Genomic DNA, 11164 nt, shown 5'->3' with positions numbered 1-11164 from the left:
ACAAACTGCATTGGATACCACACAATCATTTTATATCAACATGGGTGTGTAAGGTGTACCCCTGAGGTACAAAGCATCACAGGCACCTTCATGCTTTGGACGTCAGAAGGGTTCTGGCTTTCTACTTAGATTGGACAAAACCTTTCCGTAAGTCGACTCAGCTTTTCATCTCTACAGCTGATAGGATAAAGGGCCTCCCAGTGTCCACACAGAAGATTTCTAACTGGATCATCTCTTGCATTCGGACCAGCTGCAAGTTGGTGGGAGTCCCTCCACCACCGATCATCAGAGCCCACTCGACCAGAGCGCAGGCGTCTTTGGCAGCCTTCCTGGCACACTTCCCCAATCCAGGACATCTGTTGAGCCACAACATGGTCCTTGGTGCACATGTTCACGGCCCACTACACCATCACTCAGCAGGCCAGGTACGACACTGGGTTCAGCAGAACAGTATTGCAATCTCTGTTTGTGAACTCCCACCCACTTCTGAGGGATGCTGCTTGGGAGTTATCTAAGTTGAATGGACATGAGCAATCACTCGAAGAAGAAAAGACAATTACCTTTTCCGTAATTGGTGTTCTTGGAGATGTGGTGTTCGTGTCCATTCCACAACCCGCCCTCCGTCCCCACTGTCAGTTTCCGGCAAGGAGGAACTGAGGGTGGGGGAACCGGTGGCGCCTTATATACCCTGGCATCTGTGCACCACTCCAGGGGCAACAGAGCCGGTCCCCTATGGATACTTCTGAGGGAAAAATGTCCGGCACCAGTGCCTGTGGTGAGCACACACGCCTAAGTTAAATGGACATGAGCAACACATCTTGAAGAACACTAGTTATGGAAAAGGTAACTGTCCTTTTTTAAAAAGGTATTTGAGGGGGGGGGGAAGAGAGAGAGAGAGGATACTTAGCAGAAAAGAGGGCACAGACTGTTCCAAACCAGTTGGGGTAGCCTCAAAGAAAGCTACAAGTGGGAAAAAGAGACAAAAGAGATAGGAAGGATGATGATACTAAGACAAAATAACAGCAGAGATAAAGTGAGAAGTTTGATCGTGAGGAGTTTGAACTGAATGCAATAAGGGGTTTTGTTGGCAAATGGTCAAGGCTGCTCAGAAAGATACCTGTAGCTGCCATGCTTTGGATAGAATAGAAGAGAGGAAGACTAAAACTGGCAGTGACATATTTTCCTAATGACTATTCTGAAATGAATTGATGGTCTCAGTTAATTTTCTAGAATATAGTAATTTTTGTGGCATGAATTCCTATCACAGATGTGATCCTCATTGTTTCAGTACAAAGGCTAATGGATAAATGGACATAAAGACTTTACTACACTTGGAGTGGTGATCTAGAAGTAGATTAAGGAGCAATGATGGGACAGTATGTAGAAATATACATTAGCATTGACCTGTTCTGTGGACAAATGAGTGCTTCCATCATCAAGGTTATCGATCTGGCACCTTTATGGGCAGTCTTGTTTAAAAAAAGAGATTGGAAGAACAAAATAACTTTGGCAATAGACACTGATGTCCTAAGTAAAATTGTTCATGGTAAGAAAAATTGGGATATGCAGAATAGAGCTCATATTACAATACAAAAATCTTCAATAACAGCAAAGGGAGCCTAGAATAAATACTTCTTTGTATAATTTTTTTTAAGTTTTGCTACAATGCATAAATATCTTTAAAGGGCAATAAATTATGTTCGTAAACTTCCACAAAGTGTACAAATCACTTTTTGCTAAACAAAGGATCAGTCATGTAAATAAGTGTATCATATATCAGTTTATAATGTGTAAAAATTACTGTCGATACTCTATATATGTAAGGAGTGGAACTCTGTAGTCTTAGTACTAATGTGAAGTGGTGCTTTGAATATTCTCATGTACTCATTCAACAATGAAAATCATTTTGGCAGACTTGCCAAGTAAAAAAGTAATCATTTTGAATCCTCATCTCTGCTTAAAAGGATACAACTTACTAGGAAATTTTACTTTTGTTTGTTTTATCCCACACGGTTCCCTATGGAGGTAATCTTCCTTGAGAAATGTAGTTTGTGGATCTTTCTAAAATTAAAGAGCTCTAAAATTTTTTCAAGTGACTCTTCTTGACATGAAAGCCAAAGACACTTTTCTGGAATTGTTCCTTTAATTGGCTCTTTTTCATTCATCTTACAAAGCTCTCTTTTTTCCATAATTTAGACATTTTAATTATCTTAAGAGATTTGTGTTGAATCTTTTTACTATTCTGATTTTAGTGGAGAAAGTAGCAAATGAAAGCCAGAAAACACCCAGGGATGTGGTCATGATGGAGAACTTCCACCATATTTTTGCAACTCTCTCTCGTTTGAAAATCTCATGTCTTGAGGCTGAAAAAAAAGAAGCTAAACAGAAATACACTGATCATCTCCAGTCTTACGTCATCTACTCATTGGGACAGCCTCTTGAGAAATTAAATGTAAGCATCTTTTGGGCCAGTTGTATTTCTGATGCAGAATACAGCTGTCTTTCTCCAAAAACTAATTTGCACGTTTTGAGTTTACAGCTCCAGGCATGTGAGGATGTGCCATTTCTTGTTATGTTAACTTCCAGCCCGGGTGACTTCCAAAGGGCTCTCATCTCCCCTCAGGACAATGATTTAACACCTCCTTGACTGCTAATATATTGCAGAATTTTTACCCAAATGTTCATGTGTGGACAGGGATTCTTTTCCAACACTAACTTTCATCACTAATTAGGAGCTTGGGGATGCTGTTGCCCACCCCAATGGTAAAAGCATTATCACCCTGTTTCTAAACTACTTTAAAAAAAAAAAAAAAACCCTAATACTCATTTAATTGCCGGAACCAGATCCATATATATGGCAGCACATTTTGCTTTAAGATGAGCTATTCAATTGGATAACATAGTGAGACTTGTAAGATGTATCAGCTGTGCATATCAAATGTATTTGATATTGTTAATTATGTTTTTGTTATAATTAGGATTGTAGTTTTTATATTTTTTTTAGAAAATTATGAATTTTTATGGTTGAGAAATTACTCCTAATAAAATGTCTTTATATGTAGATATATAAAAAAATTTAAAATGCTTGTTTGTCACCGAATGTGAGTTAAACTATGAAGTTCCCTACACACATTTCTGTAGGCCCATTCCTCTCAGGAATGCGTATTTTAGGATCTCATGTTCATATGCATCACTATTGCTTTTTATTTTTTCTGCTTTAGACATCCAGGGCTCTCCTGCTATCTCTCTTCAGGTTATGATCTTGTTAGTTTTAGGCTGGCTCAGCACTTGACAGAAGACTTTAAGGGAAAACCCAGGTGCTACCAGAAATGGTTACATTTTCCTTCTGAGTTAATACTTAACCAGAGCTCTAGTGCAGTGGTGGCGGACACCGCTCTGTTTAGCGGGGTGGAACCAGATCCTTAGCTGATGTAAATCAGTATTGTTTCTTTGATTCAGGTTTTTTGTCATGTGAAAACAAAATGTGCCATCAGATCAGTATTCTGACACTTACATGCACTACCCTACATTTATGATTATGTTAATACTATAATCGTATTTTAGCATTTCTTTGAGGGTGTTGAAGCTCGTGTGGCACAGGGCATAAGAGAAGAGGAAGTAAGTTACCAACTGGCTTTCAATAAACAAGAGCTTCGCAAAGTTATAAAGGAATATCCTGGTAAGGAAGTGAAGAAGGGATTGGATAATCTCTATAAGAAGGTGGACAAACATCTTTGTGAAGAAGAAAACTTACTTCAGGTAAAACTATCTGATTTGTACAAAGAATAATCTGACGTCTCCGATTGTTTTAATGCCTGTACAAACATTCTACTACTTTGTAGAATAGCCTTTAGTCTGCTTCTCTAAAATGAAACTTCACAGGAATGAGAGAAAATTAGCATCTTCACTTGCACCAAAAGAATGCTATGTAAACTACAGCTCTGTATTCTGGGAAGTATGTCATCAGTAAATTAGTAACTTGCCATCATAACTTTTTCTTTTGGGGGGTTATTTCTGCATACTCCCACTTGGGGTATGCACCTTGAGCTTCAGGACTCTTCTGAAAATCAGTGTTTTTTGGAGCCCTGCGTGAGTCCCTCAAAATGGAATGTTTTGAGGGTTGAGTTTTGTTAAAGGGATATTCACCCCTAATTGCCTCTATTCCTTTTGACAAACCTTTTGACAAACTTTTTGAATCAACCACTAACAGGAGTTAGGAAGAAACTTCCCTTAGAGTATGCCATAATTGTCCATTATTAGGTTTCTTGCAAGCTTGAAACGTCTGGTGCTGGCCAGTGTGAGAGATAGTATATCAGACTAGATGGACCACTTGTGTGATCTGGAAATTTGTCTATTCCTATACATATGTTTTGGCACAGAATAATACTTTCAGTTCATTCTCTTCCAGTGCTATGAGTGGGATATAAAAAAGTGGTCAGTGATGGCCTAATTCTCTTCCCATTGAAATAAGTAGTAAAACTTACATTGACTTTAGAGGGAGCAGAATTAGGCTACTGTACTGAGGATTTTGTAAAATCTCACCCTCTTTGCTCAGTTAGTTACACGAGATATTTGTATTTAAACCTTTATCAATTTAGCACAGACAAAGCACAATGTAATATTATTTTTTAAAAACCCAAAAATCTTTTACTTTGTAATTTTGACTTGGTAGAAGTTGTATAAATGTTCATAGCAGGTGACTTACAGAAATTCTGTGCAACAAAAATCTTGTTTTTCTGAATTTTGTCTTGATAAAATGTCACTCACTTTTGTTTGTATTCCTTCTTTGGCAGGTTGTATGGCATTCTATGCAAGATGAGTTTATACGCCAATACAAACATTTTGAAGGCTTGATAGCTCGTTGCTATCCTGGATCAGGTGTTACCATGGAATTCACTATCCAGGACATCTTAGACTACTGCTCCAGTATTGCACAGTCTCACTAACTTCTACAAGGGGAAAAGGCATGAAAAATATCAAGTACTATGAATGTAACTTGCTTTAAGAAGATGGAATAAGAAGCATATGTATTCTTAAATGTTTAGTCATATTTCCATCTTGGGATATATTTCAATGCAGAATGAAATGCCTAAATAGCAGTGTTGCTTTCCTACCCAGTTGAAGCACTGTTTTAAAGCATTAAATTCATGAAACACTAAATATTTAATTTTTCTCCCACTGGTGCCCTGTGTTTTTTTTTTTTTTTAAATTTGTAACTCTTTCTTGCTAACAGCAATTACCTTTGTATATTCTTAGCACCTTGAAAGGACACTACAGTCATCTGACATCACACTAGTACTGTGCATCCTGGTAATTATGTAACCATTAAAAAGACTCTCTACAGAATTAGGTTTTTTTCTGCCTCAAGCTTTAATAATATGGATGTGGAGTTCAGTCAATGAAAGTACTAACTAAATTCATGTTTTGAGAATTAATGTCACTGTCTGTGGCTGTAACTCTTCTGATCTTAAGTAAAAATAATCTTTCAAACATAGTGTCCTATAAACTTCTTGTTCCAGAGTATTCATTAATTCTTCAGCTGTTCACCGCAAAAACATCAGCCATATCTTAAGTCCAAAATGAGGTACCCAAGCCAAGACAGAAAACAATACATAATTTTCCTTTAAGCATACATTTACTGTTTTATTGGTGTTTACTAGAGCATGACTGAACTTTAGTCATACATTAAGCAGAAAGTCTGCGCTACTACAGTACCATAAAGACGGCTAAAACTTTTTTTTTTTTTAAATGCATGTATTCCAAAATCTTAAGGGCAAAGATTTTCAAAACTACAAGGTTCTCAAGTTCATACTTAGGTACCCAAATGGGAGCTTCTGGATGGCAGTCACTTTGAAAATAAGGTCATTTGTTTAGGTCCCCAAGTATGGACTTGAAAACCTAACATTAGGCACCTATTTTTGAAAATTCTTTCTTTGCACTGTAATACTACTGTGATGGGTTGGATCACAGAAACCCCCTTGGGGTTGCCAGCTGATGTGCCAAGACTACTTCTGCCTCTGCTTTCCCTGCCAGCTTGGGACTCCAGCGCCCTGTCTTGCTGAGCCAAACACGCCAGTCTGCTTCAGCACAGACCCACGATCTGAACCACGTGCCCCAAAGCTGCAGACTTAACTGAAAGCAACTTAAGAAGTGCTCCTGTCTTTAACACTCAGATGCCCTCTATAACACTGATAGAGAGAGATGCACAGCTGTTTGCCCCCCTCCCCAGGTATTAATACATACTCTGAGTTAATTAATAAGTAAAAAGTGATTTCATTAAATACAGAACGTAAGATTTAAGTGGTTCCATGTAGTAACAGACAAAGTGAATTACCAAGCAAAATAAAATAAAACATGCAAGTCTAAGACTAGTACAGTAATAAAACTGAATACAGATAAAAACCTCACCCAGTAAGCTTCCTTTTACAGACTAGTCTCCTTCTAGTCTGGGTGCAGCAATCACTCACACCCCCTGTCGTTACTGTCCTTTGTTCCAGTTTCTTTCAGGTATCCTTGGGGGTGGAGAGGCTATCTCTTTAGCCAGCTGAAGACAAAATGGAGGGGATCTCCTCGGGGTTTAAATAAACTTTCTCTTGTGGGTGGAGAGCCCCTCCTCTCTCCTGTGCAATGTCCAGCTCCAAGATGGAGTTTGGGAGTCACATGGGCAAGTCACATGTCCATGCATGACTCGGAACTTACAGTTAGCAGCCTTGGTTCACATGCTTCCCTGAACGTCCTCAGGTAGACTTCTTATGTGGATTGGAGCCTTACAAGATTCATTTCCTTTAAGTGTTTCTTGATTGGGCACCTAATTTGCACATTCCTTTCTCAAGAAGCTGTCCAAATACTCTACTAAGACTACTTAGAAATCAAGCCAGTACACAGTCAATATTCATAACTTGCATACAAATAGGATTAATAGATTCAGTAGATCATAACTTTTACAGAGATATGTTACATGGCATATGTAGCATAAAACATATTCTCATTATGTCACATATACATTCATAAGCATATTTCCATAATGCCTTATGGGAGGAATCGTCACAACTACCTTGTCCACATTGCACAACTGTGTATTTAATGGTATGTATCAAATACAAACAATAAATCTTCAATAACTTATTACATTTATCAAGGAAAACTTCTCCAAAGAAACCATCTGAACAGATCTCCACTTTTGAATTCATGTACTTGCATGCAGACACAGCAGGAACTTCTTCTGAAATTTCTGAGCATTGGTTTCACTAAGATATTTGTTGTGTTAAAATGTCTCTAACAGACCAATAATAAACTTCTTTCTGACCATGGTCAGCAAATAAGCTTGCTCAGGATTCTTGATCAAAGATAAATATCACAACTTTAATATTGCATCCAGTTTCACCACAATTACTGTATGGGTGAAACTAGCGGGTCCACTCATAAATTATACTGATGTCAGAACTTCAGAAGGAACTGTGGGAAAACATCTAAAGATGACAGAGTTGTCATGAAGGTGATACTGTAGGTATGGAAAATGGGATAACACCACAAAGAAAAAGGATATATTTCAAAAATTTGCCCAAAGGGCAGATTTTTTTTAAGAACACACATGGGAAATATTAGCCTGCAAGATGAGCGTTCTGCACCTGTGAAAAGATACAGCTTATAGACTGGAAACTGTTTTACAACCATAAGTACTGAGGTTGCAACTACTATAATTCAGAGAATTAATGCATCCGATGAAGTGAGCTGTAGCTCACGAAAGCTTATGCTCTAATAAATTTGTTAGTCTCTAAGGTGCCACAAGTACTCCTTTTCTTTTTTCAGAGAATTCAAAAACATTAATCTGAGTCAAGATAAAGTGACAAATTCCAAATGCAATATACACAATTGCTGAATGAGTGCCCTATAACAAAATTTAAATGTGAGAAAACTGTTGATGAGGAAAAGCAATTAAAGCATATTAAAACTACTGATTCTGGATCAATAGGCATCTTTTTTAAAAAAAGTTCAATGATATTCCATTTAAACTTATTTGATTTCTTGCCACTATACTTAATAATACCTCATTAAAGAGCATTCCTTTGAGTTTACAGTCTTCAAATGCTTGAAGAACTGAATGTCTCCACCTTACTTGTAACTTTGCCAAACTCATATTTAGCTCATTTAATCTTTTCTTACCAGCCAATTGCACTATTCTTCTAACCATCTTCCCCGGTTTTTTTTAAACCAATCCAGTTTGACAGGTCTCGGGAACTAAAGTACCCAGAGCTAGGTGCAGTATTTTAGTACTATCATCTCATACATCAGACATGTTCTTTAGATTTTCTCTCTCTCTTCCTTGGGTTTGGCCTAGTCTGCGTTCTTAAAAACAAAACATTACCCATCAAACTTCAGTGAGTCTAGTAGAATGTAGTGAGAAAGGCATATACACAGGTTAAAGTTTCCAAAAGGGACATAGGCACTTTTGAAAGTTTTACCCCCAGTTTCCAATACAGTATCTTCAATTCATAAATCTTAAAAAATATTTAACCCAACTTCTGCTCCCCTTGAAACATAGCATATAAGATTCAAAAAGTCTTTAGATTTCCTTTCCAAGAGGAAAAAGTGGATATACTGAAGTATCTTTTTCAGCCACAAGTCTTCTCTCTGAGATGCAAGGGGTGCCTGAAATTATGAATAACCAAAAAATTGTTACCCAGTTTTAAAAAGGCAGTGACATAATTATTCTCCAGGCATTAAAGAATTCTAACCATCTTTGTTTTAATTTTACTTTTTGACAGGCCCCTCCTTGTGGCTCCCTAGAACTTTGTTATATAGAGGCTCCACCCCTAATCCTGTCCTGTATCGCAAAACTAATGTGCACTTCTTGCTTATTTCTGAAATCTCAATTTTAGAAATAGTACTATCAATACTGCCTTGTAGATTGGGTCCTTATAAAGGTTCAAACTACAGTAAAACTCACAGGTTAGCAAACGTGGTCTGTCTTCAAAGGTTTGCACACCAGAGAAGCAGTGGTGTTCTGTGGCCTGTGCAAGTAGTTGCTTGTCATGTGGTCTCTCTTCAGAGGTGGTCTCTAAGCCAGGTTTTACCGTACTCATTCAAGATCACTTGTGCTGCTTGAATTTCAAAGTGAAGTAATAAAATGGGAGTGATTGTATAGTAAAGGCAGGTGTTCTAAAGAAAAGTAAATGATTTTTTTTTAAACAAATCTTTGAGATGATTAAATTTAGGCATTTGTCCACTTTAAGAATATTTTTCTTTCCGGAGCTGTAGCAAATTCATAGGATTAAACCAGATACATCTTCTGTCCATTTATGGCTCACTGATTTAATGGGTTTAGTAGAGAAGGATGTTTAGCATTATCTGTTAATATACCAACTCATCAAAAAGCCATCTAAATTAAAGGGTTTTTTTATGAAGTTCACAGGGATGTTGATACATATGAGCGAGCATATAAGTACAATGGGATCAGGAAACATTCTGAAGTCCTTAATCAATTGTAGTTACTTTTCTTTAACTCTATTTAACTAATTATAATTTAGCTTAAAACACAATCACTTACACTGTCTAATAATGTAATAATTATTTATTGAGTGCTAACAGCATGCTTGGTGCTGTACAAAACAGTGATTGTTATTTGGTAGGTTTGATTCCATTTGCCATACTTGAGAGATGGTGTGAACAAATGTGGATGAATTACCAGAATTACCAGAACTACCAGAATTGAAGTCATAATGCTTGTTTTCAGCTTAAATAGCATACACTGTAAAGGCATAAAAAGACTGACAATTACCACAGCATTTCTAATGTTTGTGGTAATAAGAGGCAGTGTTGATATGAGATGTCAGTTGGCATTGGTTATCATCTTCTTCCTGTGCCAAACAATTGGTTCATAAGATTTCTAGGGATCAGAAAAATCAGTGTTCCTAACTTTCACAATTTTATCACACACCTTGCAATACTTGCTGATCATCTTAAAGTCCCATCTCCCAAAGTCATGAGAATTTCAGGTTATTTATTTTTTTTATTTATTAAATAAAAGAGTACTTCTTGGGCTTGCAGAGAAAATCTTGAAAATGGGACCTGCTTGCAAAGGATCAAGAACCAGAAGGAAAACAAAAGTACCCACGGGATTCTTTTATTCTATTATTTTTAAAGGCCCGTGATTTTTAAGCCACTGAGGATTTTCTGCGGCCGGACTCCTGACTTTCGACTACTTGGGGCTGGGAATACTAGAAATTGGGCAATTCCAGAAACAGTCCAGAGCCCGGACTTGGGGGCGGAGGTTTTTCGCGGTCCTCTAACGTCCCAGCCACGAACTGATCAGGAACAGCGGGTGCCACTTGGGGGCAGCGGACGAGCTGGAGCCAGGCGACGCAGACGGACGGTGCCTCCACGGTTAAGACGACTTGCAAAGACAAAACAGGCTACGTGGGCTGCGCCCTTGCCTTGCGGCCCGGAGCGGAGGGTTTCTGCCTCAGCACTGGCCGCCCTGGGGGTGTGCAGCGGTGCGGGGGCAGCCGCCGAGCCCGCCTCCGGCTGCACCCCACCCGGATTCTGCCGGTACGCGGGAGAGCCCCGCAGTAGGCCGAAGGGGCAGATCCCGCGCTGACGCGGGCGGGCGGGCGGGCAGGCACTCCAGGCAGCCACAACCGAGGAGAGGCTGCTGGGAGTCCCAGGGCCGCTAGGGGTCGCTCGCTGCAACGTGCGCTGCGGCGGGTGGTGCGGAACGCGGCAGAGCTCGCGCTTGCCCGGTTGCTGGGGTGACGGGGCGGAAGCGGATCTTCCTCCGCGCGCCATTTTCAAACCGCTGGTTCGGCCCCGCTGCCGGCGCCGAGGCCTGCGGAGCCGCAGCCCCCGGTGAGTGTCCCTCGCCCGCGAGATGATGGGCGAGGGCGTTAGGAGCCCCCCGGGTCTTCGCTTCCGCCCCTTTCCGGGAAGGAAGGGCCGAGTCCTGCGGGGGAGGGGGTTGCAGTCTGTTGCCATGGAGACGTTGATGGCCGTGATGTTAGGTGCGGGAGGGCTGGGAGCTCCCGGGGCCGGGGGGGTTCCGGGGCCCGGGTCTGGTGAGGGGTGGCCCGGGGCTCCACGAAGCAGGGACTCGGCGTCGCTTAGCGGCAGGACTGGGCCTGGGCTGTTGCCGACCCTCCCGGCATTACCCCGGAGAGTGATGGTGGGG

At 40.1% G+C, this 11164-nt stretch overlaps 2 protein-coding genes and 1 long non-coding RNA gene across 23 annotated transcripts in view; 2 read left to right on the top strand and 1 right to left on the bottom strand.

Annotated features, from left to right (window-relative positions):
• Positions 1-5506, top strand: part of EXOC1 (exocyst complex component 1) — a 62485-nt gene extending 56979 nt beyond the window's left edge. For 14 of the 15 annotated variants that reach the window (XM_038399116.2, XM_038399118.2, XM_038399110.2 and 11 more), the window contains 3 exons: positions 2253-2452; positions 3565-3759; positions 4794-5506. In XM_038399116.2, coding sequence (XP_038255044.1) covers positions 2253-2452; positions 3565-3759; positions 4794-4946 — 548 coding nt within the window. In that variant the 3' untranslated portion in view covers positions 4947-5506. Of the gene's footprint in view, positions 1-184; positions 377-2252; positions 2453-3564; positions 3760-4793 lie in introns of those variants that run through there. The other variant, XM_043513789.1, reaches the window with a different exon arrangement.
• A 2469-nt stretch (positions 5507-7975) lies between these two features.
• LOC122460027 lies at positions 7976-9906 on the bottom strand. The gene is made up of 2 exons (XR_006281069.1): positions 9779-9906; positions 7976-8649 (listed from the first exon to the last, which is right to left on the bottom strand). It is a non-coding gene; the product is annotated as an uncharacterized LOC122460027 (long non-coding RNA).
• Positions 8647-11164, top strand: part of CEP135 (centrosomal protein 135) — a 111051-nt gene continuing 108533 nt past the window's right edge. For 6 of the 7 annotated variants that reach the window (XR_006281068.1, XM_043513780.1, XM_043513778.1 and 3 more), the window contains exon 1: positions 8647-10845. The gene's annotated coding sequence lies outside the window, so the exon portion shown is untranslated. The remainder of the gene's footprint in view (positions 10846-11164) is intronic. The other variant, XM_038400679.2, reaches the window with a different exon arrangement.

Source organism: Dermochelys coriacea, chromosome 4, assembly GCF_009764565.3.
Source record: "Dermochelys coriacea isolate rDerCor1 chromosome 4, rDerCor1.pri.v4, whole genome shotgun sequence".
NCBI lineage: Eukaryota > Metazoa > Chordata > Testudines > Dermochelyidae > Dermochelys > Dermochelys coriacea.
The sequence above is the reverse complement of the archived record's forward strand: the minus strand, read 5'-3'. Positions and strand labels throughout refer to the sequence as shown.